This window comes from Chelonoidis abingdonii, chromosome 24 (assembly GCF_003597395.2).
Source record: "Chelonoidis abingdonii isolate Lonesome George chromosome 24, CheloAbing_2.0, whole genome shotgun sequence".
NCBI classification, from domain to species: Eukaryota; Metazoa; Chordata; order Testudines; family Testudinidae; genus Chelonoidis; species Chelonoidis abingdonii.
The window spans coordinates 3,241,391-3,269,354 of NC_133792.1; the positions used below are offsets into that span (position 1 = coordinate 3,241,391).

Genomic DNA, 27,964 nt, shown 5'->3' on the forward strand with positions numbered 1-27,964 from the left:
AATTATGGCAATGCAGATTGAAACGAAATCCCTCTGTTACTCAGAGGAGAGTGTAGCCACTTCAAGGAGCAGTGGAGTTCCCTCCACCCTCTTCCTTACCAACAACATCAAGTTGCCCACGTTGTAGACTTGTGGTTTTTGTTTTTATTTTCAGCTGAACTCACCCCAGGCATTGAAGAATATCAGAGGCTGCTGCTAAAACTACCAAAGCAGAGTAGCTCTAGCAATTAATCTAAAACATCTAGACTTCATAATAGTATGATCAACATAAGAACCACGGTACAAATTAAAGTTCTCCGCTATGTTATTAACACCACGTTAGACTGAAGTAATTTTAAAGGCTGCATTGGATAGCAGAGCCAGTCAGGCGACCTCACTGCCTGGTTCTGCCTGCTGCAATGCTGAGTTTGAAACACGGCAGAGGAACAAGCAGTGGGTTAAAACAATTATTTTCACTGGAATTTTTAAAATAGGGAAACTTTTCTAGTGCTCTTGGGTTTTAGAGAAAGATTATTTTGACAATACTTCTGTATAAGCTGACAGCATCCTATTAGGGAATCAAAGGTAGAGCTGAACTGCGAGCTGACAGCCAATGTGAGTGCTAGGAGCTGGTCGTCTGGGTGCTCAGGACTAAAAGAAATCCTAGTAATGCTGGGCAGAAAGTGCAATGGCCCATTAGCAATCAGGACATTATACTTCTAAAGCCCTTATACTGCCTAGCCCCACATGCCCTGTCGCCCTCGAGACAGCAGGGCCACAGCTCAGAACCAAGTCAATATTCTCTATTCTATGCAATGACAGCAGGTTTAAGGCACAAGCGAGTGTGGAGGGGAACCATCCCCCCTCCCCCCGGGGGCTCTGAAGCATCTTGGGGTATTTTTCCATATTAAAAGGTTTGAAACAGCATGTTCACCAGAGGAAAGTGTTAAGAGTGTCAGCCCAGTGTCTGGCTGACTAGCAAGGGAAGCCCTGCCTGCCTCTGCTACTTCCATGCTTGTGAACCAGACAGCGTTTCTGTGCAGAAAGCCCAACTAGGGGAGAGCAATGCTCTGCTTGGGACTGTAGCAAAGGAATTGTCACTAGTGTACTGCAGGGAGAGCATCTGCAGTGAATGCTTGAGACACCCCCCAATGAACTAGCACTCCTGTGAGCAATGTGCTGGTGAACTGTCCCACATCAGCCTTCCCCTGTGTTCCCAACACCCCGGCTAGACTGAGGAGGACATCGGGGTGGAGGAATGGTCGGGAAAGGGCGCTTCCTTTACAAAGAAGCTCATAAAAATCGCCCATCTGATGTCACACAGCGACACATTAAAAGAAACCATCACATTAAGAAGGGGCCTCTTCAAGGGGGGTCGCTGGGGAGATCAGTTCTGCTCCTAAGGCATTTTGCTGCCAGAGGAGGGTCTCAGCATTAAGCCCAGTTCTAAAATAACACTTAAAAAATTCCTCTCCTTTGGCTTCTTTGGGCTCAAGTCAGCTCTAGTGTAGGCAAGTGCAGCACCCCTGCAGCCAGTGGTGCTGGACCTGCTTACACAGGGGCTGGATTCAGCCTCATATCTCTAAGGCCCCATAAAAATCCTCATTTTGCATATCAGTCCTTTCCGGTCCTTGCAGGCTTCCTTCTGTGTGTTGCCTTCACTCAGGCACTTCACGCCTGGTCCTCCTTCAGCCACTTCAGGAGCTGGGGCACGTAGTAGGTGATGATAATATCAGCTCCTGGAATGCAGCAGCAAGGAACGCGTGAGGAGCTGCTAGACACATTGTCAAGCCAGCATTCCCATGCTCCACAAAGTCCCACTCCATGCCAAGGAGCTGCCATCCTTCCCTCCCACCAGCCAGCCCCCAGTGACTCTAACATACAGCCTGCAGGCTGGGTCAGACCACAATACTGTTTGTGTGGCCCACATGACCTTGAGCTTCTCCAGAATCTCAGCTCTCTGTATTCCTGCACCCCATGGCTACTGAGAGAACCATCTAACCACGCCCTGGGAGTGAACAAAGCAGGGATATCTGCCTGAGCCTGCAGACAGCCTGGAACAATGATTCTGAGGTACAACTCCAATGGCCCCACATCACCGGGGGGAGCTTACAGTTCTGAGTGTATACCTCAACCCATGGACCAACATTCCAGTCAAGAACTCGCCCCTCTCCTCTGAGGGATTTGGATACCTGCTCCAACATATTCCTTAGCAACAAGCACCAGCTAGTGGGGAATTCCAGCTCCAAGAGGGGAGCCGAGTCTCGTGTCAGATCACAGGAAGGCAGCTGGGAGGACGGGGGATTCCAGAGTCACAGCGGGACTGGACCTGGGTTCAGGAGCTGGACCCTGGGCTCTAAAACAGGAATCAGCCCAGGCAAAGGGCTGCTGAGCTTGGGCTGTGTTTTCCCAAGAAAATACTGTGACGTTGCACTCTACACGATTTTCTGAAAATATGCGGATGAGTATGAATATAATGTAACTGGAATATGCTTCATGCAAAAGGCCTCTTGTAAGGTATCATTACAAAGCTTATCTACTGAGTGTGATCATCCTATTTGTATAAATGTATCACTCTTGTATCTGAAGCTAGAAATATGAAATATAACTCTGAGGGCCTATTGTAGTTATGGAAAGTGTGGGCCATTAATTGTGGTTTGGAATCTTGATGGCTCCCATTAACCAGGACCAGCTCTGTTTTACTTGTAAGTCCTCCTGTATGTGTGTGTGCTGGCAAGTGGGTAATGAAGTCTTACAGTGCCATGTGATCATGTCATCTGAACTAGAATCCATCTTTAACCTGGTGCTTTTCCATTGAGAAGAAGGGGGTGGGAACCCAGAGAGGGACAAAGGATTCCCGCCTTATGCAAAAGATATATAAGTGGGTGGAACAGAACAATGGGCGGCCATCATGAGGAATCCCGTAGCTACCACCTAAGCTGAAACAAGGGCTGTACCAGGGGAAAAAAGTGTGCCCAGACTAGGAAGGCATCCAGTCTGTGACAGAAACTTGCTGAAACAACTCTGAGGGTGAGATCTTACTGTATTCAGTTTTGTTACTGTATTAGACTCAGACTTTCGTGTTTTATTTTACTTAGTAATTCACTTTGTTCTGTCTGTTATTACTTGGAACCACTTTCTGTATTTAATAAAATCACTTTTTACTTATTAATTAACCCAGAGTATGTATTAATACCTGGGGGGGGAGGGCAAACAGCTGCGCATCTCTCTCTATCAGTGTTATAGAGGGTGAATAATGTATGAGTTTACCCTGTATAAGCTTTATACAGAGTAAAATGGATTTATTTGGGGTTTGGACCCCATTGGGAGTTGGGCATCTGAGTGTTAAAAGACAGGAACACTTCTGTGGGCTGCTTTCAGTTAAGTCTGCAGCTTTGGGGCACGTGGTTCAGACCCTGGGTCTGTGTTGGAGCAGACAGGTGTGTCTGGCTCAGGAAGACAGGATGCTGGAGTCCCAGGCTGGCAGGGAAAGCAGGGGCAGAAGTAGTCTTGGCACATCAACTGGCAGTTCCCAAGGGTGTTTCTGTGATCCAACCCATCACAGATACATTCAGAAATAAGACCCAGCGAACAGATTCCTATACAGCCCCTTTCATCCAGTGGGCTCCCTGCAGCGTGGGGAAGGTGGAGACCCCTTTGCTAGACGAGGAGGCAGGAGATGCAGCAACTCGCCAGGTCACCCAGGAAGTGGCTGAGCTGGAGTAGAACCCAGGAGTCTGGGCTCCCAGGCCCCCTGTGTAACCACACTTCATGTTTCCTAAGGAGCCGGACAGAACTTCACTTGGATTGCTACCAAGCTGGCTGGAAAAGCACAGGCCGTGTGGGACAGCGCTTGGTGCTTTAGAAATCAGCTTTTCTTAAAGGATTGAGGTGTTTGGAGTTCCACTGGGCCTGGCTCTGCATTCCAGGGTCAGCCTCCAGCACAGTCATGATGGTGACTGGTCCCACAGTCTCAGGGGACTCCCAAGGTTCAGGATGCCCACCACTGGGCCCACCATCAGAGTGGGCCCAGAGGGGAAGAGAATCCAGGGCCCCAGTTCCTCCAGCAGCTTGGGGCTTTGGTAGTCATAATGCTGACCCTGCCCAACCTCACTCACCTGCTCGCCTGAACCCGGAGATCACCTCCATGACGGCAGCCTTTAGGTTAAAGGCCCCTGCCTGTGCTCCGTGCCACAGCATGGCAAACTCCCCCGACACATGGTAAACAGCCAGCGGGTGGGTGGGATGCTGAAAAGAGCAGCAGGAAGGTCAGTGAGACAACCCTGACCCCCAAGCTGCATGGCCCAGCTCTGCTGAGTCCTGCAATGCTGGCAGCAAAGCAGGGGCTCTAGGCAGGTTGTTCTATAGCCACCGACTCTCAAGGCCAGGCTTGCAAAACTCGTAAAGCAGCGAGGGCCACATTACTCCAAAGAAAACAACTGAGGGCTGAAACCTCCCAGCCCCGAGAAACACCCTGCCCCAGGGCCACCCAGCCCTGCGGAAACAAACCCTCCTTCCCCAGCGCCGCCCCACCAAAACAGCTGTGGGCCAAAAAGGAAGGTTGGGGGTGGGGAGTGAATACTTTATTTTAAAATCAACCAGGGGTCCCGCTGAAGAGGTTGGTGGGAGCCCTCAGGATCAAATTAAGGGCTCGGGGCTCCAGCAGCTGGGAGAACCTGGCAGGGCTGGCTCTAGGTTTTCGCTGCCCAAGCAAAAAAAAAATTGGGCTGCCCCCCATCCCAGCCCGGGCTACCCCCTGTACCTCCCTGCTGCCCCAGTCCTGGGCTCTCCCCCCACCCACCCCTGCCACCCAGCGCTTGACTTCCCTCTTTCCTCCCATCAGTGCCCTCCCCACCCCGCTGCTGCCCCAGCCTGGGCTCCCCCCCACCAGTGCCCCCCACACACACCTCCTGCCGCCCCAGCCCTGGGTCACTGGTAACGCGCCCAGGGCAGGTCATTCAGCAGGAATTGGGATGTGCACAAAATACAGACAGGAGTGGTTCCCATATGGTTACAGAGCTGCAGTAAAGTGGAACAATTTTCAGTTGTGTGATTGGAGGATATCTGATGCAGATTATAAGACTGTCCTCCATAATGAGGAAAAGTTGAGGTGCCTTTATTATCTTTTGTTCCACTCTTTGTTTCTAGGGGAATTTGCCAGTGCAATATCCCTGTCTTCCTTTAAACAAACACAAGGCAATGGCTGTTGAAAACAGCAATTCCAGTCCTAATAAGCATTTCTTGCTCAACTATTCCTACTTTTTCTACGCCAGTTACAGTGGATCAGTATATTTGATTTGGAGAAATGAAGTAACAGCTGCCCAAACTGAACTTGAGCACTCCTGAATTTTGAGGTGTTCAAATCTGGAAGGCAGGTGCTGGGGGGCTGTGGGCTCGCGGGGGGGGCATGGCAGCAACGTGTCTAGAGCTGCACGGAGCCAGACACGCTGGTCTGAGTGGCACGGTAAGGGGTGGGGTTGGAGAAGGGGTAGCAGGTGCGGGGGGCAGTCAGGGGACAGGCAGCAGTTGGATAGGCATGGGGTCCAGGGGTTTATCAGGGACAGGTAGGGTTGGGGTCCTGGGGGGATGTTGGGGGGTCTCAGGAGGGGCAGTTGAGACAAGGGAAGGAGGCTTAGATAGGGCTGGATTCCCAAGGGGCAGTTAGGGGCAGGGTCTCGGGAGGGGCAATCAGGGGACAAGGAGCACGCGGCATTTAGATAGGATGGGGTCCTGGGGGCAGTTAGGGGCAGGGTCCCGGAGAGGAGTATCGGGACAAGGACCAGCGTGCTTAGATAGGGGTGGGGTCTGGGGGGCAGTTGGGGCAGGGGTCCGGGGGAGGGGGCAATCAGCGGCCGCAGCCAGGATTCAAAGGGCTCTGGGGTGCCCGCAGCGTGGGGAGCCCTGAGCCCTTTAAATCCCAGCCGTGGCTGGGAATCTTTGCCGGCAGCCCGGAGCCCTTTGATTCCCGGCTGCAGCTGGGATTCAAAGGGCTCTGGGCTGCCCGCAGAGCGCCGTGTGCGAGGGATTTAGAATCCCCCCACGGGCCGCACAGTGAGGCTCCGCAGGCCACATGTTGTGCAGGCCTGCTCAGGGCCTTGGGAGTTACAGAGGGAGCAGTGTCTGCAGTGTGCCCTTAGCAACCCCACCCACAAGATCAGAACCTTTGGGGGGATGGCAGGTGCCAGCACTTCATGGGCCGGTTGTTGGTGTTTGAATGGCTGGATTAGAAACATGCAGCTCCAGTAACTGGGAGTTGTCAGGCCAGAGCTTCCAAGCAGCAAGGCCTCTCCATCCCAGATGGGCATGCTAACCAAACACCGGGGTCTAAGCAGCCTGCCATTATCCCACCCAGAGCAACTCACTGGACTGGTGGGAGCTACAGCAGCATGCCCAGGGGTAGCACGGTGCCAAGGAGCCTCCCCCTAGGGTCAATCACCTGGTGCTCCAGGGACTAGGCCTGCTGCAGCTTGTACTCCAGGCTCAGGGCCTTTTCTGCCCTCTGCTAGGCCCAGGGGACTGTCCCTTGGCTTCAATCTCCTGGGCGAGCCCAATGCCCACGTTATAGCCACCCACTCTGTGCCCCATCTCCAGACACAGTCGCTGCAGTACAGGGCTCACTTTGGCCTTGACATCTCTCACGAGGTCGAGGTATGGCATCCCCGGCTTCACCATCAGCATGTCTGCTCCCTCCTGCACATCCCTGTCCTGCAAGGAGAGAACAGGTCGTGACGTGGGCGTGTAAGAACAGCACAGGGACTGGGGGGACCAGCGAGTCAGCCTGATGGCTGCAGCCCAGGTCCTGGCCCCAGTGGGAGCAGAGAGTCTGGTCTTCCCAGCACCCTTGGTGCTCCACACGGCCCTAGCAAGGAAGAGAACACAGCTACGGGCTGGCCAGCAGGAGCCATCCTGCAGCCAGCCCCATTCCCACACAGGAAGGGAGGCGGGGGGAGGGGGCAGCAGACGATCCCCGAGGCTGTGTGATGTGAAAGGGGTGACAGTGGGTCTGCATTTCAAGGAGGAAGACCGTGAGGGGAATGGTGCACTTGCCCGGGCCAGCCGCCAGAGGCTGAGGCTCCTTCACGTCAGACCAAACATGACACCCCGTCCCCTGCCCCGCAGAGCTGGTGTTGGCTCAGCCACACCCTCCTCTGTGTGGCTGACAAACGTGAGCCACCGCAAGCTGGGTCAGAGGGGCTGAAAGACTGAGCTGGGCCCATGGCCTCCGAATCCTCAGGCCCACATGCCAAGTGAAGCCAGGAGAGGACCAGGTGTTTGGCACTGCTGAGCTGGACAACCCCAGGGGTTAGCAATCCCGCAGCTCGTTGCAGGAGATCCTCAGCTGTTCCAGGCCAGTGCCAATCCTGGCTGCTCCCACCTCACAGTACTTCCTTACACTGGGGGCGACCCTCCAGATGAGGTGGGGGTCTAATCAGTGGGACAAGCTTGCCCTACGGCTGCCTAGGTTGTCCCAGGGTAGGTACAATGGGCCTGGGGTCCCGAGGATCTGCCACACCGCCATGCCCGTTCCAGTCATTGAAAGAGGTCAGGTCTCGGAGAGGAGGACAGACCCACCTCCTCACTCAGCCCCTGGATCAGCCTGGAGGAGAGGGCGGCCCTTGGCACCCAGCCATGCGGGATCCACTCTGCTGCAGGACATTACTGTGACACCAACACCTACTGCTAAGGGCAGCTGGGTTGTGAGACCCTGGGTGGTGCCCCCTGTGGGCAGACTCACTCACCACAGCTCGCAGGGCCAGGCCCCGGGCGCCCGGGGGAAGCTGGTAACAGCGCCGGTCTCCGAACGCAGGTTTGGACAGCGCAGCGTCTCTGGGAACACGAAGGATACACCAGGCAGTAAAACAGCAGTCTGGCTTCAGAGAATTCCCGGGAACCAGCACCCCACCTCCCACGAGAGCCCAGGCACCAGGCGACCTGCCCGTAGTGACCCCTTGCTGGGGCGGAGCAAAGCAGGGGGAAGGCGGTGCCTTAGTAGCATCCCATCCTCCCAACCCAGGATGCAGCGGCTCGCTTAGCCGCCACAAGCCCACCACTGAGAACTCTGTCCCCAGTGAGGCCTGGCGGCCTGTGACAAAGTGGGAATTTTTGCAATATGTTTATGTAGCCTGTGTGCTCGCATCAGTCTCCCTCGTATTTTGCAAGGCTGCCCAGTTGAGGAGGGTGGGGAGCAGTTTTCTCTCAGGGCAGGCTAAGAGACATAGGTTTGAATATCGCCTGGCTGGCTGATGCTCTGTCTACACTACAGCTTATGTCAGCAAAACTTACATCACTGAGGGCTCGTCTACACTACCCGCAGGATTGGCGGGCAGTAATTGATCCAGCGGTGGTTGATTTATCACATCTAGTCTAGACACGATAAATCGACCCCCAAGCGCTCTCCTGTCGACTCTGGTACTCCACCGGAGTGAGAGGCGCAGGCAGCGTTGACGGGGGAGCGGTAGCAGTCGACTCACTGCAGTGAAGACACTGTGGTAAGTAGATCTAAGTACGTCGACTTCAGCTACGTTATTCACATAGCTGAAGTTGCGTAACTTATATCGATCCCCCCCAGTGTAGACCAGGCCTCAGGGATGTGAATAAACCACCCCACTGAGCAACGTAAGTTACACCGACAGACCCGCGAGTGTGGACAGAACTTCTCTTACCGACAAGCTCCGGCTGCTCGTTCAGGGGTGTGAAAAATGCATCCCCCGAGTGACATAAGTTTTGCTGGCATAAGCGCTCGTGTGCACAGTGCTGTCGGTGGGAAAGCCTCTCCTGACGACACAGTAAAGCCGCCACTCGTTGACCTGGTTTTATTATGTCGATAGGAGAGCTCTCTCCCAGTCGCATAAGGAGGCTACTGGAGTGATCTTACAGTGGCATGGGTCATTAAAAAGGACTGGCCTGAGGACAATGGCAAATCCAATCAACAGACTGACACCTAGCAGGAAGGTAGATTTTCCCTCTCTCAGGTGGAGAACAAAGGACTGGGAGGTGGGGGATAAGAGTTGGCTGCTGGAAGGAGTCAGGGCTCACACATGGGAACTGACCAAGGAAGTTGGATGGAGACAGACGGAGCTTGGGCAGTGGGGTTCACTACAGCTTGGCTGGGCTCTGGACTAGCCAGAATGGTCTGTGCTTTAACCTTCAGTTCTCCCTGCCAGCCTAAGAACTTCCCATGCTGTGTTCCAGCTGACTAATAAACCCGACTGACTTGACAGCGCTGTCTGAGGTCTGATCTACACTACAGATCTATATCGGTATAACTGAACAATCCATCCTCTGAGCGACATAATACCACCAACGTAATCCCCTGTGTAGCCAGTGCTATGCCGGTGGGAGGATTCTCCTGGTGATGTAGCTATCGCCTCTAGGGGAAGTCGATTAACTAAGCCAATGGGAAATCTCTCTCCCTTCAGTTTAGAGCATCTTCATGAAAGCACTACAGCAGTTCAGCTGTGCCAATGCAGCATTTTCAATGTAGACGTGCCCTGAGTGTCCCTGCAAACACTCGCAGAGGTGCGTTAATCCCTGCAGAGCGTACAAGTCTCTGCCACGAGTCCATCTCAGCTGAACTCGCTGGGCAGAGCTCCCACTGTGAAGCAGGGAAGCGGACAGCCCAGAGGTCCAGCCTAAGGAGGTGGTGAGGCCATGTGGCTTGCCCTGGAGGAAGAGTGAGACCCCAGCAGGTCTGGCACACTGCAGGGGTTCCTCCTAGAGACTGTTCCAAAGCTGGAGCATGGCACTGATCCTGTGAATCTGTGAACAGTCCCACCCCAGCAAGCACACAGGCAGCAATGACACAGTCCCTCACCCCCAGCTCCCCTAGGCAGTGGTCCCCAAACTTTTTACCTCACACTCCCCAGGGCTGGGAGCAGGGCCACAGCTCCAGGAGGGGTAGCCGCAGACAAGGGTAAGGGAGCCTTGGCCAGGAGCTGGGCCTGGGGCCAGAAGTGGAGCTGGATGGCACTCTCTCCCTGCCCCCCAGTGGGCCCAGGTCTCAGCCATGCACTGCCCCAAATGTTCCTCTGGGCCCCTCTAGGGGGGCATGCCCCACAGTTTGGGGACCTCTGCTCTACGGTCTGGAATGAGTTAGTTCAGACCGCACTGTGACGTTGCACTCCATATGTTTTATGGAAATACGATAATGAGTGTAAATATAATGTCACTGGAATACGGGGTCTCTTGTGAGGTATCATTACAAAGCGTATAAGCTACGTGTGTGTGGTCACCCTATTTGTATGAACGTATCATTCTTGTATCTGAAACTAGGAATCTGTAGCATAACTCTGAGGTCCTATTGTAATTATGCAAATCTTGCAGGACATGTGAACATGTCACATGATACTGGAATCCATCTTAAACCTGGTGCTTTTCCATTTAGAATGAGGGGTGGGAAACCAGAGAGACACAAAGGCTTCCTGCCTTGGAACCACTTAAATCCTACTTTTTATACTTAATAAAATCACTTTTGTTTATTGATAAACCCAGAGTAAGTGATTAACACCTGGGGGAGCAAACAGCTGTGCATCTCTCTATCAGTGTTATAGAGGGTGGACAATTTATGAGTTTACTCTGTATAAGCTTTATACAGAGTAAAATGGATTTATTTGGGGGGTTTGGATAGCACTGGGGACTGGGTGCTAGAGACAGGGATACTTGGTGAGCTGTTTTCAGTTAAGTCTGCAGCTTTAGGGGTGTGGCCCAGACCTGGGTCTGTGCTGCAACAGGCTAGCGTGTCTGGCTCAACAAGGCAGGGTTCTGGAGTCTCAAGCTGGCAGGGAAAATGGGCTCAGAGGTAGTCTCAGCACATCAGGTGACAGTCCCAAGGGGGTCTCTGTGACCAAATCCATCACACCCATCTCTCCCCACTTTTCTAAGCCAGAGCTCAGCCCACGCAACGGACCTGCCAGCCCAGTGAGTTGGGACCACCCCCAACACTCCCTCTCTGGGATGAGGGGGACTCTGTGCAGTTTCACAGCAGTTCCAGTCGACTCCACCCTCCACCTCCTGCCCCAGGTGGCCCTGCTTGAGAAGCAGCTCGCAGGGCTGAGGGCACTAACAAGAAACAGAGCTGAAGCCAGGTGGGAGCAGAAGTCATCTCCAAGCCTGGCAGGAGGAAGGGTGAATCTCTGCAGAGCTATACTTTGAGGGACAGATGAAAATCCCTGTGTGGGAGCAAATACTAGCCTGCCCTCCCCATCCCTTTCCTGGGGAAGGAGATAAATTCCCCATTTTACAGATGGGGAAACTGAGGCACAAAGCTCAGTGCAAGTTAGTGAGAGTCCCAAACCCAGAACTCAGGGCTCCAGAGTCCTACGTTCAAATTGCTCGGCTCTGCAGGCCAAACACAAACCCTTTGGGGTCTGACACGGAGCCTGGCCATCACATGGCTCACACTCACCCCTGCCCTGGGAGCCACTCACCTGAAAGGACCATAGAAACAGGAAGCAAACTTGGCGCTGTAGCTCATCACAGAGACCTGCAGGGGTGAGAGAGACATGGCAGGGAGATCAGAGTTGCCTCCCATCCCAGTGTGGAGGTGGGGGAGAAATTCTCTGCTACGATCCTCTTGTACTATGTTTTCCAACCCCCCCCGCAGGCAGAAGCCTTGGCATTACTCCTCCTCCCCATCCACACCTGCTGGGGCCTGGAAGCCCTTCCCTGTGGCTCCATGGAAGCTACCATCGGACCCCTTGGCCTACCACTGTGGGAAGCAGGGAGCTCCCTTCTCCGCAGGCCCTGTTCCACACCATCTCCCCTTCACCACACACACAGCTCCAGCTGTGACACCGCTCCATACTGAGACCGGACTGACCACAGGGCGTGCTGCCCCTGCCCACCTTGTTACCCATGTTATTGGAGATCAGAGCCTCTTTCATGGCTGCGACGCGCCCGTCCATCATGTCCGAGGGGGCCACGATGTGGCATCCTGCAGAGAAAGAGCACGGGTGCTGAAGAACTGCAAGGAGCAGTACCTGCCCCCGGAGCTGCTCCTGGCCTGGGGGGTCTCAGAATTGATGGCCCAACAACCAGGAGTGCCAGGACCTGGCTGGGGAGTAAAGCCACTGAGCCTCTGCTCAGCTTGGCTGGGGATCGCACGTCAGAACCTGCTGGAGGAGAGCAACTGGTTCAGACACCCCCATGTCCCACAAGCTGCAGGCAGAGCCAGGGGAGATGGGATGGGCCCACCACCCTTCAAGGAGAGGCCAGTGGCTGCTGCCCCCCTCAGCATTGCTCAGATATATTCCTGGTAGAAATGAAGCCAGGCAGCCAGCAAGAACCTGCTGCTGCTATGAACCCCTCTCACCTGCCTTGGCATAGGCTAGCGACACTTCTGCCAGTCGCTGGCAGCTGGCCTCGTTCTGAATGGTGCCATCCTTCCGCAGGATCCCTGCAAGGTGAGCCCAGGGTTAGACGGGAAGCAGAGAGTCACAGAGCACCAGCCAGAACTGCCCAGCGCCCCTCCCCACAGGAGCCCAGCCCAGCAGCAGGGGGCTCTGGAGCGGGGAGGCAGCCTGACACCACACCCAGCTCTGCAGGATTGCAGGGGGTGACTGCGAGGAGGGAGCAGGTTCCTGGAGATGGCTGAAATCTGGAGGGGGGTTCAGCACAGCCTGGGAGTGAGACCAAGGCCCTGCTGGCTGGAGGTGGTGCATCCATCCCAACCGCTGAGGGAGCAGGGTTAGGACAAAGGAGGGTGGGCTCCAGTGGTCGTGCTGGGGAGGGAAGGCCCTGGCAGGCAGCGCCCTGTGCACTAACTCACAGTTGGCTGTGGGGTCACGTATGAGGCAAATAGAGCGGCCGGCCGTGCATCGCTCAGGCACTGCAGCCTTTAATCTAATTCTGCCTTCCCCCCTAAGGTCCCTGAGCCTCATGCCAGGCTGGCCTCCATGCTCACTGCCCTGGCACAGCCGGCACGTTGCACCACGGAGTTACGTGCAGACAGAGGGCAGGGTGCATCTCCAAACATCCCCAGCAAAGAGCGCACTAGCTGAGCACACGCCAACGAGGCACTTCCTCCCCTCCCAGCCGGCAGCCTGGCTCATCTCATGGCCACCAATTAATGCAGAGAAGGGCGTGGGGAGGGGGGGTGCCTGCCCTGGTGCTCACCACAGTGCCCGTGAGAGGTATAGGGGCACAGGCAGACGTCACAGGCGATCAGCAGCTCTGGGAAGGAGGAACGGATCTTCTTTATGGCCTGGATGGCTGGGGTGTTCTCAGCATCGGCAGCCGAGCCCCTTTCATCCTGCAGCGGGAAGAGATGGTCCCCTGTAAATCCACAGGGCCAAAGGGCACCCTGTGCCCCAAAGAACCTCACTTCTCTGCAAGGTCCCCTCACCCAGCACAGACACATAGACCCCACAGGGGCATAAAGGCTGAGGGTGCAGGAAGGAGGGGCCCCTATCCTGTTGAAACTGGAGCCTGGAAAGGGCTCAGGAAGTTTTTGGAACAGCAAGGGATCAGATGTGGATTTACATTTCATGCCAACGACAGCAGCTTCCCCAGCCCCTTGTGGGGGTCAGCAGTGACTGACGGAGAGCATGCTCCCCATTGAGCCATCCACCCTGCTCCCCACAGCACAGCACAGTACTGCCCGCTAGTGCCACCCAGGAGTCAACACTGACTCTGGGTAAGCGCCCCCTCCTGAGTCACCTGCACCTCTCCCTGCAGCGCAGCACCTCTAGCGCCAGGCTGGGCACTGGGGTCAGCACTGACGAAGGGCAGCGGGCTCCACAGCCACCCAGATCACTTGGGGTGGTCTGGGGAGGTGTCCCATCCAAGTGCTGTCCTCTCTCTACCCTGCTTAGCTGACAAGATCTCACCAGCCAGGGCCTAAGATCTCAGAGAATAAGTGAAAATGCAGCAGAAGGACAAAGCTGGTGACTATGAACTCCCAGCTCATCTGTTCCCCCCACCCCCGTTCTACCTGGGACACTGCATTGAACACCCCATAACCCTTCACCCCACCCCCCATTCTACCTGGGGCACTGCATTAAACACCCCATAACCCTTCACCCCACCCCCATTCTACCTGGGACACTGCATTAAACACCCCATAACCCTTCACCCCACCCCCGTTCTACCTGGGACACTGCATTAAACACCCCATAACCCTTCACCCCACCCCCCGTTCTACCTGGGGCACTGCATTGAACACCCCATAACCCTTCACCCCACCCTCCGTTCTATCTGGGGCACTGCATTGAACACCCCATAACCCTTCACCCCACCCCCCGTTCTACCTGGGACCCTGCATTAAACACCCCATAACCCTTCACCTCACCCGCGTTCTACCTGGGACCCTGCATTAAACACCCCATAACCCTTCACCCCACCCCCGTTCTACGTGGGACACTGCATTAAACACCCCATAACCCTTCACCCCACCCCCCCGTTCTACCTGGGACACTGCATTAAACACTCCATAAACCTTCACCCCACCCCCGTTCTACCTGGGACACTGCATTAAACACCCCATAACCCTTCACTCCCACCAACCTTGGGGACTTTACTGGGGACGCCAAAGATCAACACGCACTTCAGCCCCTCGTCCACCAGGGGGCGGAGCATCCCCTCCAGCTTGTTGACTCCATACCTAGAAGAACACAGGTGTGGGGGTGGTGCTGGAGGCCACCCCAGTGCCCCTCCCCGACACCAATCAGCCAGGGCTCTGAGCTGGGTCAGTGCATGCAGCCCCTCGGCAGGCCAGGCACCACTCTGCAGGCTGGCTACCCACAGGCAGCCTGGGTGCCAGACCAGTGTCCCCAAGCAGGGCGTTCCCGGAGTAGCGCAGCTGTCAAGCAACAAGGATCCCCGAGAAGGAGCCCCCACATGGCCCAAGGCTAGTGCAACTAGCCGGGCGTGGCCCTGCCCATCATTAACCCTCTTCAATGCCAAGGCCAAGTCCCCCACCTCCCGGGAAGGCCTGTGTAGCCAACCCTCAGGCACTGCCAGGGACTGGGCCTCTCCCCACGCCACCCAGCAGGGAACTCCTGGCCTCTGCTGCCAGGCCTGCCTTGCCCCCAGCACAGGGAGAGCTGCGTGTCTCCCCTCCCTGCCCACAGAGCCCCAAGCAGGCTCCTGGGAAGCACTGACTCTCCCATTCTCCTCTCCCATCCTAGGGGGGTTTTATCCCTTTCACTGGCATGGGCATTTCTGCCCAGCCAGTGCCATTGCATGGAGGTGCCTGGATTTTGGGGGGGAGGGTCCCAGGTGAATGCTTCGTGCCCCACCCTCCCCCCTGCACCGGCCAAGGGATAGGGCCAGCACTCGGTGACTTTTTCCCTGTCCTTGCTTCCTGAATGGGGGCAGGGCAGGTTTCAGTCCCCCTTAGTGAAGAGCTTTGCAGTTGAGCATTCAGCCAGAGCAGATGCCTGCTGGAGATCCTGGGAGCAGCCACGGGAGGAGCAACCTGGCGCCTTATCTGGGTCCCCAAGGGGCAGTGGGCAGGGCTGGCTGGCGTTGTCTCTGCTGCCTGGGGACGAGCCCAGGGCCCTGATAGGCTGATCCCAGCCCAGTCACCTCAGCAGGGCGAGGGCGCTGCCCTTGGACTCTCCATTATCTCCCCTGTTCATTACAAGGCCCTGCCCAGCCTCACATTTGTGGCTCAGCTCTGCTCGGCTTCGGCTCTGGAGGGAGGACCAGCGGTGCCAAGAAATGCAAGGAGGGCATCTGGGAGCCACCACCCCATGGAGGGGGGATCGCAGAGGGTCGCCCTCCGCCCTGACAGTGAGCGGGACCAATTCCCCAAGCCCAGCAGCATCGCCCTTGTTCAGACCTAGGTCCCCCAGACTTAAACGGGGCAGGGACTTTAGTCTAAAAACCCACCCCAGCTCCCGCCTCCCCACTGCCCACTTCTCAGGCATGACATCTCCCTCCACAAGGGCCAGACAAGCCAGGCCAGTGCCCTGCTGATGACGACTGCCTGTCGCCTGGTGAGATCCACAGCCCGGCCAGGGCCAACGAAAGGGGACGCCTGCTGCTGCTGGAATTAACTGGTGCATTATGGGAATTCCTGGTAGCTATCCCATAGTACCCCAGTGCATGCTCACAGTTGGAGGCATATTCTCAGTTCACCCTCCCCTATGTCCCCATGAGCATCCCCAACACGGAGGCAGTGGGGGCTCCGCTGTCCTTGGCTAGAACAAGATGGAGGACACAGAATAGCCAATAAGAGCTCCCCACCCTGATCCCAGCAGCCTGGAGCTGGGAAGTCCCAGGCCCCGTCCCTTGCGACAAGGCACATGGCAGGGAGCCCTGTCCAGATTGCAGAGCACCGCTAGCACAACGATCTCCGCAGACTCCTACCTGGCCTGTCCGGGGAGGCTGGCAATCGGCTCCACCGCATCGGGGCTGTCACTGGGGAGTCAAACAGGACAAACAGCCAGTGAGAGTTTGGCTCCCCACAAAGTGAGGCTGCGAGCAAGGAGAGCCCCGTGACCGGACACGTCAGCTGTGTGTAAAGGCGGGCAGCTGAGCGAGTGAGCCAGAGATTGGGCTCATTCCCTGCACCAGCTGCTCAGTCCCTAGAAACACAGCGTCCGAGCCCCATGAGCAGCAGGAACAGGCATCCCACCCCCTTGCCACTCAAGTCCCAGAGCAGGAGCTCTGGAATGAGCCGAAGCGTCTGGGGGTCAGCAGCTTAGACCTCGATGCTGCAGTGCAGAGCCACCGAGAGCTCACCAGAGAGCAGAACAAGGCCATGCAGCAGCAGGGCCAAGGCAGATTACAAAGGGAGCTCTCCGGCTCGCTAGGGGTTAAGGTCTCAACTTCCTGAACCTGATCCACAGGGTCCCATGCCGCTCTTGGGGGGATGAGCCGAGGAGAAGAGAGGGGGAAGCCCCGCCCCATCTCTCCTTTAGATGGCTGCACACACTGCATTTCCCTTGTGGCTGGGAGGGGCAGCAAGCTTCATCCGAAGTGCCACCCTCAGTCTCACCGCAGCGGGCACATACCAGCGGTTGGCCAGTGCTGGCTACAGAGGATCATCTGCATGGGCTATTCCCACCACAGGCAGAAAATGTCATGCCGAGGAGAGCCCAGCCCTGACAGCAACCAGGCCAGGCTTCCCCTGAGCCCCAGAAGCTGTGGCAGGTGCCATGCAGGGAGGGGCTCAGAATGAAGCAACTTCACAGCCTGGTGAACCATTCAAGAGACCAGATGTCATGGAGTCCCCGGCGATGCTCTGGAACTGCTCCCTATGAAGCCAGTCAGGACTCTGGGGAGCCTCCTCTCTCTGAGCAGACTGTCTGCAGGGCAAGAAGCTCACACAGCTTCGACCTTCCTGGGTCTGACCTCAGAGCATTCAGCTATGCTGCCACAGAGAAGGAATGTCTGGCCATGGCGTGGGCTCCTAAAGGCTGCAGCCGGATCTATTTGGGCAGCGCTTCACTGTGTACATGGACCACGAACCCTGCCATGGCTGCACCAGATGAGGACTCGCTGCAGGAAGCCAGAGGGCCCTGCACCCTGACTCTCAGCCAGCCGGTAAAACAGAAGATTTATTAGTTGACAGGAACTTAGCGTAGGACAGAACTTGTTAGCACAGAAATCAGAGACTTTCAGCAAAGTCCATCTTGTGGGGAGGGGAGCCCAGAGCCAGGGCTCTGGTTCTCCCCCTGCGCAGCATCTGTACAGGCACCTGGAGCAACCTCCGCAAAAGTCATACACCCTTATTCCCACCACTTAGACACTGGCACAATACACAGGGAAACTGAGGCACACACACAGCATTCATGCAGAACAGTAAGACTCACATACAACATAACAAGGGAAAATCCCCACTTTGTCACACCAGATTCCACAGGGCTCACAGCCTCATTCAAACACAGACCGCTCAGGAGGGGATGTACAGCTCTAAGCCTGCCAGCATCCCATAGGCCACATCAGAAACCGCCCTAGCTGGGCAGTGCACGCAGACTGGCTCCACTACCCTAGAATGGACACCTCAGCACAGCAGCCCTGGCATTTCTGGGAGGATTAGCAAACTGCCCCAGGGAGGCACCAGGCTGGTCACAGACACAAGCTGGTTCAGATCCAGGGAAAGGTTGCAGTGAGCAGCTTCCCCTCGATGTACACAGGTTACTACAGGGTGACATGCCCATGGCCACTTCCCTCCGATGGGAATTCAGAGCAGCGAGGCAGGAAGCTGCCCTGTCCTTCCCCACCCAGCTAGGACAGCACTGCACACTCCGCCAAAGGCAGGACGCTGCTGTAGAGGGATCAGCTCTGCTCAGGATGGCAGCTCCCACGTCCCGAGGCAGGTGGCCTGCAGACTCAGGGGCTGCACACCAGCCAGGAGCCGCTGCCCCTTTGCGTGATCTCCTCTGAAGTAAGGAAGCTGCTCCACGGAGCTCTGTCTGCACATTCCTCGAGAGATTTCCTCTCGCTTCCCCAGCTGGGAGCACAGGCTCCAGCCCTCACTTACGTGACAAAGATGGGGTAGATGAGGTTAGAGGCATCGAAGGCCGTGGCTGAGGTCTGCCAGGAGCGCAGCACAGGGTGGAAGTAGCCACTGTGGAGCACAGACTGTGCCTGCATCCTGGAATCTTAGCAACGGGAGAGCCTGAAAAAACACATGGCGAAACAGCAGTTTAGAGGCTGCATCCCAGGGAGAGTCACTGAAGCTACTGCCTCAAGCCCTGCTCCAGGCAGCCTCTGACAGGCTGTGCCCCATGGGAACACACGAGCGTGGCTAAGCAAGGGGCTTCCACTGCTTCCCTCGGGAGACAATTCCACAGTTCAGTTGATAGCAACTGATACTCAAGCCAAGCTTTCCTGTGATTTGCCATGTGGACAGGGCACTGGGCTGGGAGCCAGGGGACCTGGGTTGTAGAGAGACTCTATGCCTCAGTTTCCCATCTGTAAAACATGGATGATACTCACCCGCCTCTGCAAAGCGCTCAAAGATCTATGGGTGAAAAGGCAAATTATTCAATTCATCCACATCTGTCACCACCAACCACCCCTGGCTGGCTGCCACAGGTTACAGCCTGCTGATGCAGAAAGCAGCCCTGGCAGATCAACTCGCCCACAGAGGGTGGGAGGATAGTAGGGGAGCCTGAAACCAGCAGCTCCGTTGCACTCCAGTTCCGCCTCATAAGGGAGGGGATATGGGAGGCACCAGCTCAGCACAGGCAGCTTCGGAGAATGACGGTGCAACGGGGGCTTTAAGAATTCGGCCCTTGGCCGGAAAAGGCTGGAGGAGCCAGAGACACAAGAGGGGGGAGAGACCCTGGAAAGGCCAGACTGAGCAGCTGCTCAAAGGTCTTCACTCAGAAAAAGAACCGGGCCTGGAGCAGGTGGCCCCAAACGGGGATGTGGGGAGGCTTGCAAGGGAGAAAGAGGAGCAGGAACTGTCTGGGTGCTATCGTCATGTCTGTATTTAGGCCTTGTCAAGGACAGTTTGTAACCAGGCACTGCTGCATGGGAAATGCCGGCCCATCACTTGCAGAGGAGGTCACCTGCAACTCGCAGCCCAGGTGAACAGAGCTGGCCAGGTGGGTGCATTTGGCCAGGCCGAGCTATGACAATGAAGTCACACATGTGAAGCAGGCGCATGGTGTCCAGGGGGAGGGGGGAGGAGATGGGCAGGAGATGAGCAGATACCAGATTCCCACACGCTTTGCAGCGAGCAATCCAGCTCCAACGTGTGCATCTCTGCAGAGGGAAGATACAGTCCTGTTACCGGGACTGCCTGGGAACGTGGGCGGAGTGGTGCAAGGCAGGGCACCCAGCACAGGAGGAGCAGAGAGGCACTGCCACAGGCAGCATGATACAGAGCAGAGCAATGCTGGGGGAAGAGCTGGGAAAGCAGCCCTGAGCAGAGCACATGCAGTGAGGCAGAGACCAGACCCACCGCCTGGGGTCTGAGGCCACACAGCGTAAAGACACCGGGACATGAAATGGCCTCCAGGGGGTAGCGTCCTGGACGACAGCCACCAGACAGGAGGGTTAACACTGGGAGCTACACGGGGCTTTCTGGGGGTATCAGAACCTTCCCTGAATTCTGAGCAGCAGCATGATCCCCCCTCCCTCCCCAGGCCAGCACTGGCAGACAGCTTCCATCACCACCCTCTAAACCTCCCCAAACCTCAGACAAGAGAACAAGGGCTTTGGGGAGGGTTAGGGTCATGTCTGCCCTCTGACTTCACCACCCTGCCTCTCTCCACGGGCCCTTCTCGGAGACTGGCTCTAGCTCGGTCACAAGACACGGGCCAGACGCAGGCACCACAGAGGGACCCTCTGCCCTGCATTACACAGGAAGTCAGACTAGACGAGGGGTCAGCAACCTTTCAGAAGTGCTGTGCCGAGTCTTCATTTATTCACTCTGAGTTAAGGTTTCGCGTGCCGGTAATACATTTTAAAGTTTTTAGAAGGTCTCTTTCTATAAGTCTATAACACATAACTAAACTATTGTTGTATATAAAGTAAATAAAGTTTTTAAAATGTTTAAGAAGCTTCATTTAAAATTAAATTAAAATAGAGCCCCCCGGACCGGTGGCCAGGATGTGGGCGGTGTGAGTGCCACTGAAAATCAGCTCATGTGCCGCCTTCGGCACCCATGCCACAGGTTGCCTACCCCTGGACTAGACTATCTAAAGCTCCTTCTGGTCTTAAAATGTCAGGCTCTAAATGGGCCAAAGGGACAAGCCTAAATCCAAGCATCACACAGTCAGATCCAAGCTCCGGCACTCAGGTTTGTCTGATTTTTGGCTGAAAATGCGTCACAAGCACAGCCAAGGCACATGACCAGATCTCCCTCTAGCAGCAGCCCACATCAAGGCTCTAGCTTGGTCACAAGACACGGGCCGGATGCAGGCACCATTGGGGGACCCAAATAGCCTGCCACTCCCTCCTTCAGCTCACGTGGCAGGGGCCTGTATGCCTGGTGCGGAAGGGCCGGGGGCCCGTCCTGCTCTGTGTCCTGAACAGGACTCACTCCATGACACCTCTGCAAAGCTCCCTGGAGAGCATGGGGTTGATCTGAGATGCTGCTGGGAGGTGTCTGACTCAGTTTAACTTCAAAAACAGCCACTTCAGCTCCACTTCCGAGTGAGACCTTCATACCCCAGAGGCAGATTCCAGCCCATGCTGCGATTGCTCCAGCTCCTGCCTGCCTGCAGCCCCCAGGGGAAATTCTAGCTCCAGCGCATGCAGAGGTGAAGCTAACCTGACTGTTGCACCGTAGCAGCCAAACGAGAGACCAGCAGGGAAGGGAAGCAACCCGGCTCCCCTTTCACTTCATCACACGTTGGCAAGAACAGCCTGGTTCTGCCCCATGGCAGCAGGAAGTGGGGTCAGACTCAAACCCCCATGGCTCTATCCCCTGTACCTCAGGAAAGGCTCCTATGGAGCCGGCCTGGGAAGTGAACAGGGCAGATATTCCAGCCTCGGGGAAAGCTGCCTCTTCACCAAGCCTGACTTCCGCAGGCAGGGATGTGGTAATAACTGGGCCTACACATCTACCCTAACTGGAAGTTCAGCTGTGAGAAGCCTCCGGGGGCCAGAAGCTGGGAGCGGACGACAGGGCATGAATCACTCAGTGACTGCCTGTTCTGTTCATTCCCCCGGAGCACCTGGCACTGGCCACTGTCAGCAGACAGGACGGGGGCGAGACGGACCCTTGGTCTGACCCAGGCTGGCCGTTCTTATATAAGTTCATAAAGTGTCACAATAGCCTATAACAAAAAATGCTGATGGGAAAAGGTACAAAAGTGAGACAAAGTCTGAATTAGTCCAAACACAAAGACTGACTGATGTAACTCAAGGACTGTGCTGAGATTATGCCTGGTAAACCAGTGACATGTGGGACTGGAAGTCAATGGACCAAAATTGGGTTGAAAATTAGGTCTAATTTGTGACCACATAAGAAGGGGAGAGACTATTCCACCCATTGCTCCCATTGGGGGTCATTAAAAAGTTCCTTTTTGAGGGAAAATGAAGAAAAAGAAAACTCAACAACTGCTAAGTGAAAGCAGGGGAAGGAGTGAGTTTTACCATCATGGCTGCCAGCCGCACTGTCTCCTGGGACCCTCCAGAACACGGCTCGGCCTTTGTCGTCCTAATCCTGAGAAAAGTCCTGAGCAGATCAGGCCAGAAAAGAGGGGCCCAGGTGATACTGTCAACTCCCCAGCTCTGGCTAAATGTCAACCACCACCCGAGATGTGAGACTGTCCCCCCCATCCGTCCTTTCCTTTCTCCATCTTATTTCATCTCTTTTCTATTCCTCCCCTATTTCCTTTTGTCTTAAAGTCTGGCTCAGCAAACCAAGATTGCCCATTTGTGCCCAGGAAAGCAATTCCCTAAGCAGCCTGATGCTGTAGCAATGTGCCAGTTCTGACAATGGCTAGCGAGACCAGGGGCTGTGCCTGTGTTTTCCAGCAGGGAGGTTGCAAACAAATGAAAGTCAACACCAGAGACAGAAACTGCATCTTTAAAACTCTGCCGTTCTTTTTTCTTCCCTCTTCCCTCTCGTGCAGCTCAGGGTGTGGCAGTGAGTGGCTGATTTAGCAGGTCATGCTCGTCCTTTGTCAGCAGCATGGGACTAGGCGGTGGTATGCAGCAGGGGTCCGGTCAGAGGAGATCTAAATCTAGCACCGTGTCCCTTCGGAGTAGGTAAAGATCCCCATGGTATTTACTTGTATGGGCAACATTAGGGACATTGGCCAGGACCCTTGTCGAAATTTCAGCCCAGATCATCATATTCTGTCCCAGTTTCAAATGGAAACAGAAGGGGCAGAAAGCTACTAGGGGAGAGGCTGTTCTAGATATAACTTGGCAAATAGGGAGGAATTGGATGAGAATTTGAAAGTGGAGGGAAGCTTGGGTGAAAGTGATCATGAAATGAGAGTGTTCATGATTCCAAGGCTTCTAAGGAATAAGAGGGAAAATAGCACAATAAAGCTAATGGATGTCCAGAAGGCGACGTTAGCAAACTCAGGGAGCTGGTAGGTAAGATCCCATGGGAAGCAACTCTAAGGGGAAAACAGTATAAGGGAGTTGGAAGGTTTTCAAAAAGACATTTTTAAGGGCACTACAGCAAACTATCCCACTGCGTAAGAAAAACAGGAATCATGGCAAGAGACCACTCTGGCTTAACCAGGAGATCTTCAATGATCTGAAGCTCCAAAAGAGAGTCCTACAAAAAGTAGAAAATAGGCCAAAGTACAAAGGATGAATATAAACAAACAACACACGTATGTAGGGATAAACTGGAGAAATGGTTTGAAGTCAATAGGATGAAATTCAATAAGGACAAATGCAAAGTTCTCCACTTAGGCAGGAACAATCAGTTCACATACAAAATGGGCAATGACTGCCTAGGAAGGAGCACTGTGGAAAGGGATCTGGGGGTCATAGTGGACCACAAGCTAAATATGAGTCAGCGGTGTGATGCTGTTGCAAAAAAAGCAAACGTCATTCTGGAATGTATTAGCAGGAGTGTTGCAAACAAGACACAGGTAGTAATTCTTCTGTGCTAATTAGGCCTCAACTGGAGTATTGTGTCCAGTTCTGGGCACCACATTTCAGGAAAGATGTGGACAAATTGGAGAAAGTCCAGAGAAGAGCAACAAAAATGATTAAAGGTCTAGAAAACATGACCTATGTGAGAAGATTGAAAAAAAGGTTTGTTTAGTCTGGAGAAGAGACAACTGAGAGGGGACATCATAACAGTTTTCAAGTACATAAAATGTTGTTATGGAGAACTATTTTTCTCCCTCCTCCTTGTAACCTCTGAGGATGAGACAAGAAGCAATGGGCTTAAATTGCAGCAAGGGCGGTTTAGGTTGGATATTAGGAAAAACTTCCTGTCCGTGGCTAAGAACTGGAACAAATTGCCTAGGCATCTCCACCATTGTCTAACCAGCTCTCAAAAATCTCCAATCACCTGTCAGGGATGGTCCAGATCAGGGGTGGGCAAACTTTTTCGCCTGAGGGTCACATCTGAGAATAGAATTGTATGGCGGGCCATGAATGCTCACAAAATTGGGATTGGAGCACATAGGAGCTGCAGCTGGGCCGTGCGTCTGCTTCCGGGAGCCGCATGGTGCGGTCTCCGACACAGCGTCCCAGCTGGAGCTCCAGAGCAGGGCAAGCCCCAGACACAGCACCCCAGCTGGAGCTCACAGGCCAGCTTAAAACACCCCATGGCCCACAGTTTGCCTACCCCTGGTCTAGATAATACTTAGTCCTGCCATGAGTGCAGGGGATGGGACTAGATGACCTCTCAAGGTCCCTTCCAGTTCTATGATTCTCCCTTCGTTCGCTTTCCTAAGCCAGTATGGAGTGTGGCTGTCATTCCACCCCAGAGATAGCTGGGGATTAGATTCCCACATGCTTTGGGGTGAGCAATCCAGCTTCATCACGTGCATCTCTGTAGAGAGAAGATACAGTAGATCACTTTGGGAAGGAGGCCCTATAGAAGTGTTATAAATGTCATCCATTTATTTGGGACTACAGGGCTGGGGGTGGGGAATAATGGAGTCATTTGGTACATACGCTAACAGGGGTAATAGTTAGGATAGCCTTGAGAAGTTGGGTGCCAGCACCCCAAGGTGCTTGTGGAAGGATACTGTGTGGGAAGATCATGGACTCTCTCACAAACCCCAAGGACAAGAGGGCTGCTGATCCACAATACCATCCATGTGAGGCAAAGGGACTATGGCCAGGACCTGAACATTTTGCCAGGAGCCTGAGGGCTAGGCTACACTAGAAGCTACAGCTGGGCTGATGTAGCTGCGCCGCTGTGGCACGTCTGGTGATGACGCTCTATGCCAATGTGAAAGAAGCTCTCCCGCTGACACCGCGGTGTCTATACCGAGGCTTAGGAGGGTGCAACTTACGTTTCTCGGGGGGGAGCTTATTCACACTCCTGAGCGACATAAGTGGTAGTGTGTACAAGCCCTAAACCCTCGAGCCAGGGAGATACAAATTCCACAGGAATGGGGGCTCCACCAGCAAAACCCAAGAGCAGCCTGTCTTGGAGAAGGGCCCAGACCCTGCCAAAACAGCATGGAAAGGTGAAGGATGCTGTCTGGGAACTCTGTACAGGGCTCTGCTTTTCATACCAGCCTCTACCACCCTCATCTAGATGCCAATAGGATGAAGGAGCTTTCTGACTGTCTCCCTACTCCTGAGCCTTCTGACTGCTGCAAGAGTGGACTGCCTGCCCCACTCTGCCTGTCAGCCGCTTATTGGGTCCTTCCCAGGATTAAGATCAGTGCCTGTCTCTGTCTTGTCAAAAGTTTTCCTCCAAAGCATTGTGAAATTGACATGATGATTGTAGATGTCACTGCTGCCCAAGAGGATCTGAAGAGCAGCCTGAAACTGACCAGTCTTGTCACTTTCATTAACCTGCTACTGCTTTGGAAAAGCCCTAGCATAGGCAGGGCAGTGGTGCACTCAGACAAACACCGCCACACTGGTCACATTTTGGTGCTTCTTTTTGTAACCATATGGCTAGAAGCTAGATTAGACCTAGGTTGTTAAAAATTTTGCAGAAATTGATCGTTGAGACCCTCACACCCCCTAGGGAAAACTTCCCACTCTCACATAGATGCAAGCACTGCTCACTGGGCCGTCCAATTATCTGGGTAGATACCCAGGAGAGCTCTAGGGGGATCTGATGGTCTCCGTCCATGCCGCTGGCTTTAGTCAAGGGCATGAGCATATACATCAAAAGCAGAAGTCTGTTCTTCTTTTGAAATGTTTACTGTCTATGGTGTTCCTAAGGCACCTGGACTGTGGTACCAACGCACTGCAGTAGGCGTGTAGGTAGAGCATAAGCCTGTCTGTCAGATCATCTGAACCCATTAGGAATAGTGAATCAGCCTGTTCTTTAAAGTCATCCAAAGGTCATGCCCCTAGGACTGTTACTGGATAGTTATGAGGAGTCATTAACTGAGGAGGGACTGGCCAGTCCACAACATCATGCTATTCTGTTACACCTATGACAGAGGGACCAGCAAGATACCACTTTGCTCTGGGTAATCTATGCAAAGAGGTTTCGTGATAGTGCAAACACGGATAACCATCCCCCACAGATAACCACCCTCCACCCCCACACTTGTGGTGGTAGAAGTCAGATGGAGGGAACTGGCTGGGCAATCATCAGAGAACAGATGTCTTTATCTGCCACAGAGATACCAACTGCCCAAGACATCAGGTTAGTCAAGAAGCAACAAATTTCTATGGGCCATGAGGCAGCTGCTGGTGCCCTGCAAGAACGGGGTTAAATGCTGGAATGTTGTAATCTCCTTACCCACTGATGTAAAAGTGATTTAATGTTTGTGCCCACTGAGCACCCAGCACATCATAGGGCATCAAATCTCCCCACCCATCCCTACAGAGTGAACAGGAGGTCATCTAGTCCAACTTCCTGCTCAACCAAGCAGAACCAGCAGCTCATTCCCAGCCATTCTAGGCCCACAGGATAAGACAAAGGGGGTGGGGGGTGGGAAGTGGATAGGACAGAAGTCAGGAGACCATGGCTTGTTTCAGCCGAACTGGCTCACAGAGATCCGCTTATAGTTCAAAATGCTACAGAAATCTAAAGCCAGGCCAGGAGGGAGGGCTTCCCAGCACCCCCCTGTACAACAACAGGATTAACAGTGCCCAAGGATGTTAATTACTTACAAGAAAAATCTGCTGCTTTTCTAAACTCAAAAATACACTGGGTTTGTCCAATATGCTCCTGACCCTCTGCCTGACTTGGCTGGTAGCCCTGCTTGCTCAGCAGACGCTTCAGTAAATTCTGCTATTTCGACCCAAACTCTGACAAACATTAACTACTGCAGCTTGCATGAGATGACCCATTCTAGCTGTTCCTTATTTCATATCACTGCCAGTGCCTTCAGCTCTGGGAACGGACAACGCTGAGACAGTGATTGTACAGGACATCGCAGTCCTGGTCTAAGTGCCCCGCACACAGGCTAGGGATGCGTGTGAGATGTCACAGGCCCACACACAGCACAGGCTGTGGTTCTCACACTGAGCAGCGTGTGTGCCTGCTGCAGTGCCCCTTTGGAAACTGCAGTTTGCGTGTTTTACATGGGGAAACGCCGACAGTTAAATCACCGGGACCAGCTTGTGGCAGCAGATGACGGGGCGGCGGGAGGGGGGAAGGGGGAGACTCTGGCCTTGGTTTCATCCTCCTCGTGATACAGGTCCAAGAAACCAGCTGCTGAGGTGCTGAGTAGCTCGAAGGGGAACATCCAGAAAGAACAAGCTTCTGCCTCACCCAGCGACTTTCTCCTCTGCTCAGGCTGTGGCCCAGCGCGTTGCTCGGCACATCCTGGGGCAGAGCCCCAGAGAGCAGCACCCGGCAGGGTGCAGGACACCCCCTACCCCCAGGAAAAGAGTGGGCTCGGAGGGGAGGTTACAGCAGCTCCGGGCCTGCACTGCCCCCTCCTCTCCTGCTGGGAGAAGGCCCCAGCCGGCTCGTGCAGGGGGACGGGGCCGGGCCAAAGGGCTCCGGGCTGCCGGAGGAACCGCTGGGCTCTGCCGGGCCCGGCGGGACAGGAGCATTAGCTGGGTTAGGAAGGAGCCACCCCCAGCAAGTCCCCTGCTCGTCACCCCCGGGGCTGCAGGCTGGGACCGGCCCAGTCGGAGGGGCGAGCTCCAAGCAGAGCCCCGGGAGCCAGACTAGTCCAGGGCAGGCTCGGCGCGCTGCTCCCCCCGCCTCGTGCAAAGCCCCGCACCGCCGCGCCCAGCCCAGCCGGAGCAGCGGACCTGCAGGATCGGGCCACCCCGGCTCACCTGGACCTCGCCGCCGCCGCGCGCTGACCCGGCTCCGCTCCGCCGCAGGGCCCAGCCCCCGGGAACCGGCTGCGCCCGCGTCCCGGCCCTGCCCGCCTAGCCGGGCGCGGCGCGCCCTGCGCAGCCGGAGGGATTGTAGCGCGTGCGCCCGGCTTTCCTGCCCGGGGCCCCCAGTCCGCACCTCCACCCCGCTCCTGCGGGACCACGCACCCCACAGCCGGAC

At 55.0% G+C, this 27,964-nt stretch overlaps 1 protein-coding gene across 1 annotated transcript; it reads right to left on the bottom strand.

Moving 5' to 3' along the window:
- Positions 1-121: 121 nt before the first annotated feature.
- On the bottom strand, positions 122-27,830 carry ALAD (aminolevulinate dehydratase). The gene is made up of 12 exons (XM_032773472.2): positions 27,742-27,830; positions 18,410-18,547; positions 16,291-16,341; positions 14,482-14,578; positions 13,093-13,228; positions 12,290-12,373; positions 11,823-11,911; positions 11,406-11,461; positions 7,719-7,806; positions 6,598-6,684; positions 4,098-4,227; positions 122-1,718 (listed from the first exon to the last, which is right to left on the bottom strand). The coding sequence occupies exons 2-12, from the start codon at positions 18,520-18,522 to the stop codon at positions 1,651-1,653; spliced, it is 999 nt and encodes a 332-aa protein (XP_032629363.1). The 5' UTR covers positions 18,523-18,547; positions 27,742-27,830; the 3' UTR covers positions 122-1,650.
- Between the last annotated feature and the right edge of the window lie 134 nt (positions 27,831-27,964).

Excerpts from the sequence above, each read along its gene's own strand:
- ALAD (XM_032773472.2), bottom strand. The coding sequence starts at position 18,522 with ATGCAGGCACAGTCTGTGCTCCACAGTGGCTACTTCCACCCTGTGCTG. Across the intron at positions 11,912-12,289 it reads GCTAGCCTATGCCAAGGCAG|GATGCCACATCGTGGCCCCC; the intron begins GTGAGAGGGGTT and ends CTTTCTCTGCAG. Across the intron at positions 1,719-4,097 it reads CTCCGGGTTCAGGCGAGCAG|GAGCTGATATTATCATCACC; the intron begins GTGAGTGAGGTT and ends GCTGCATTCCAG.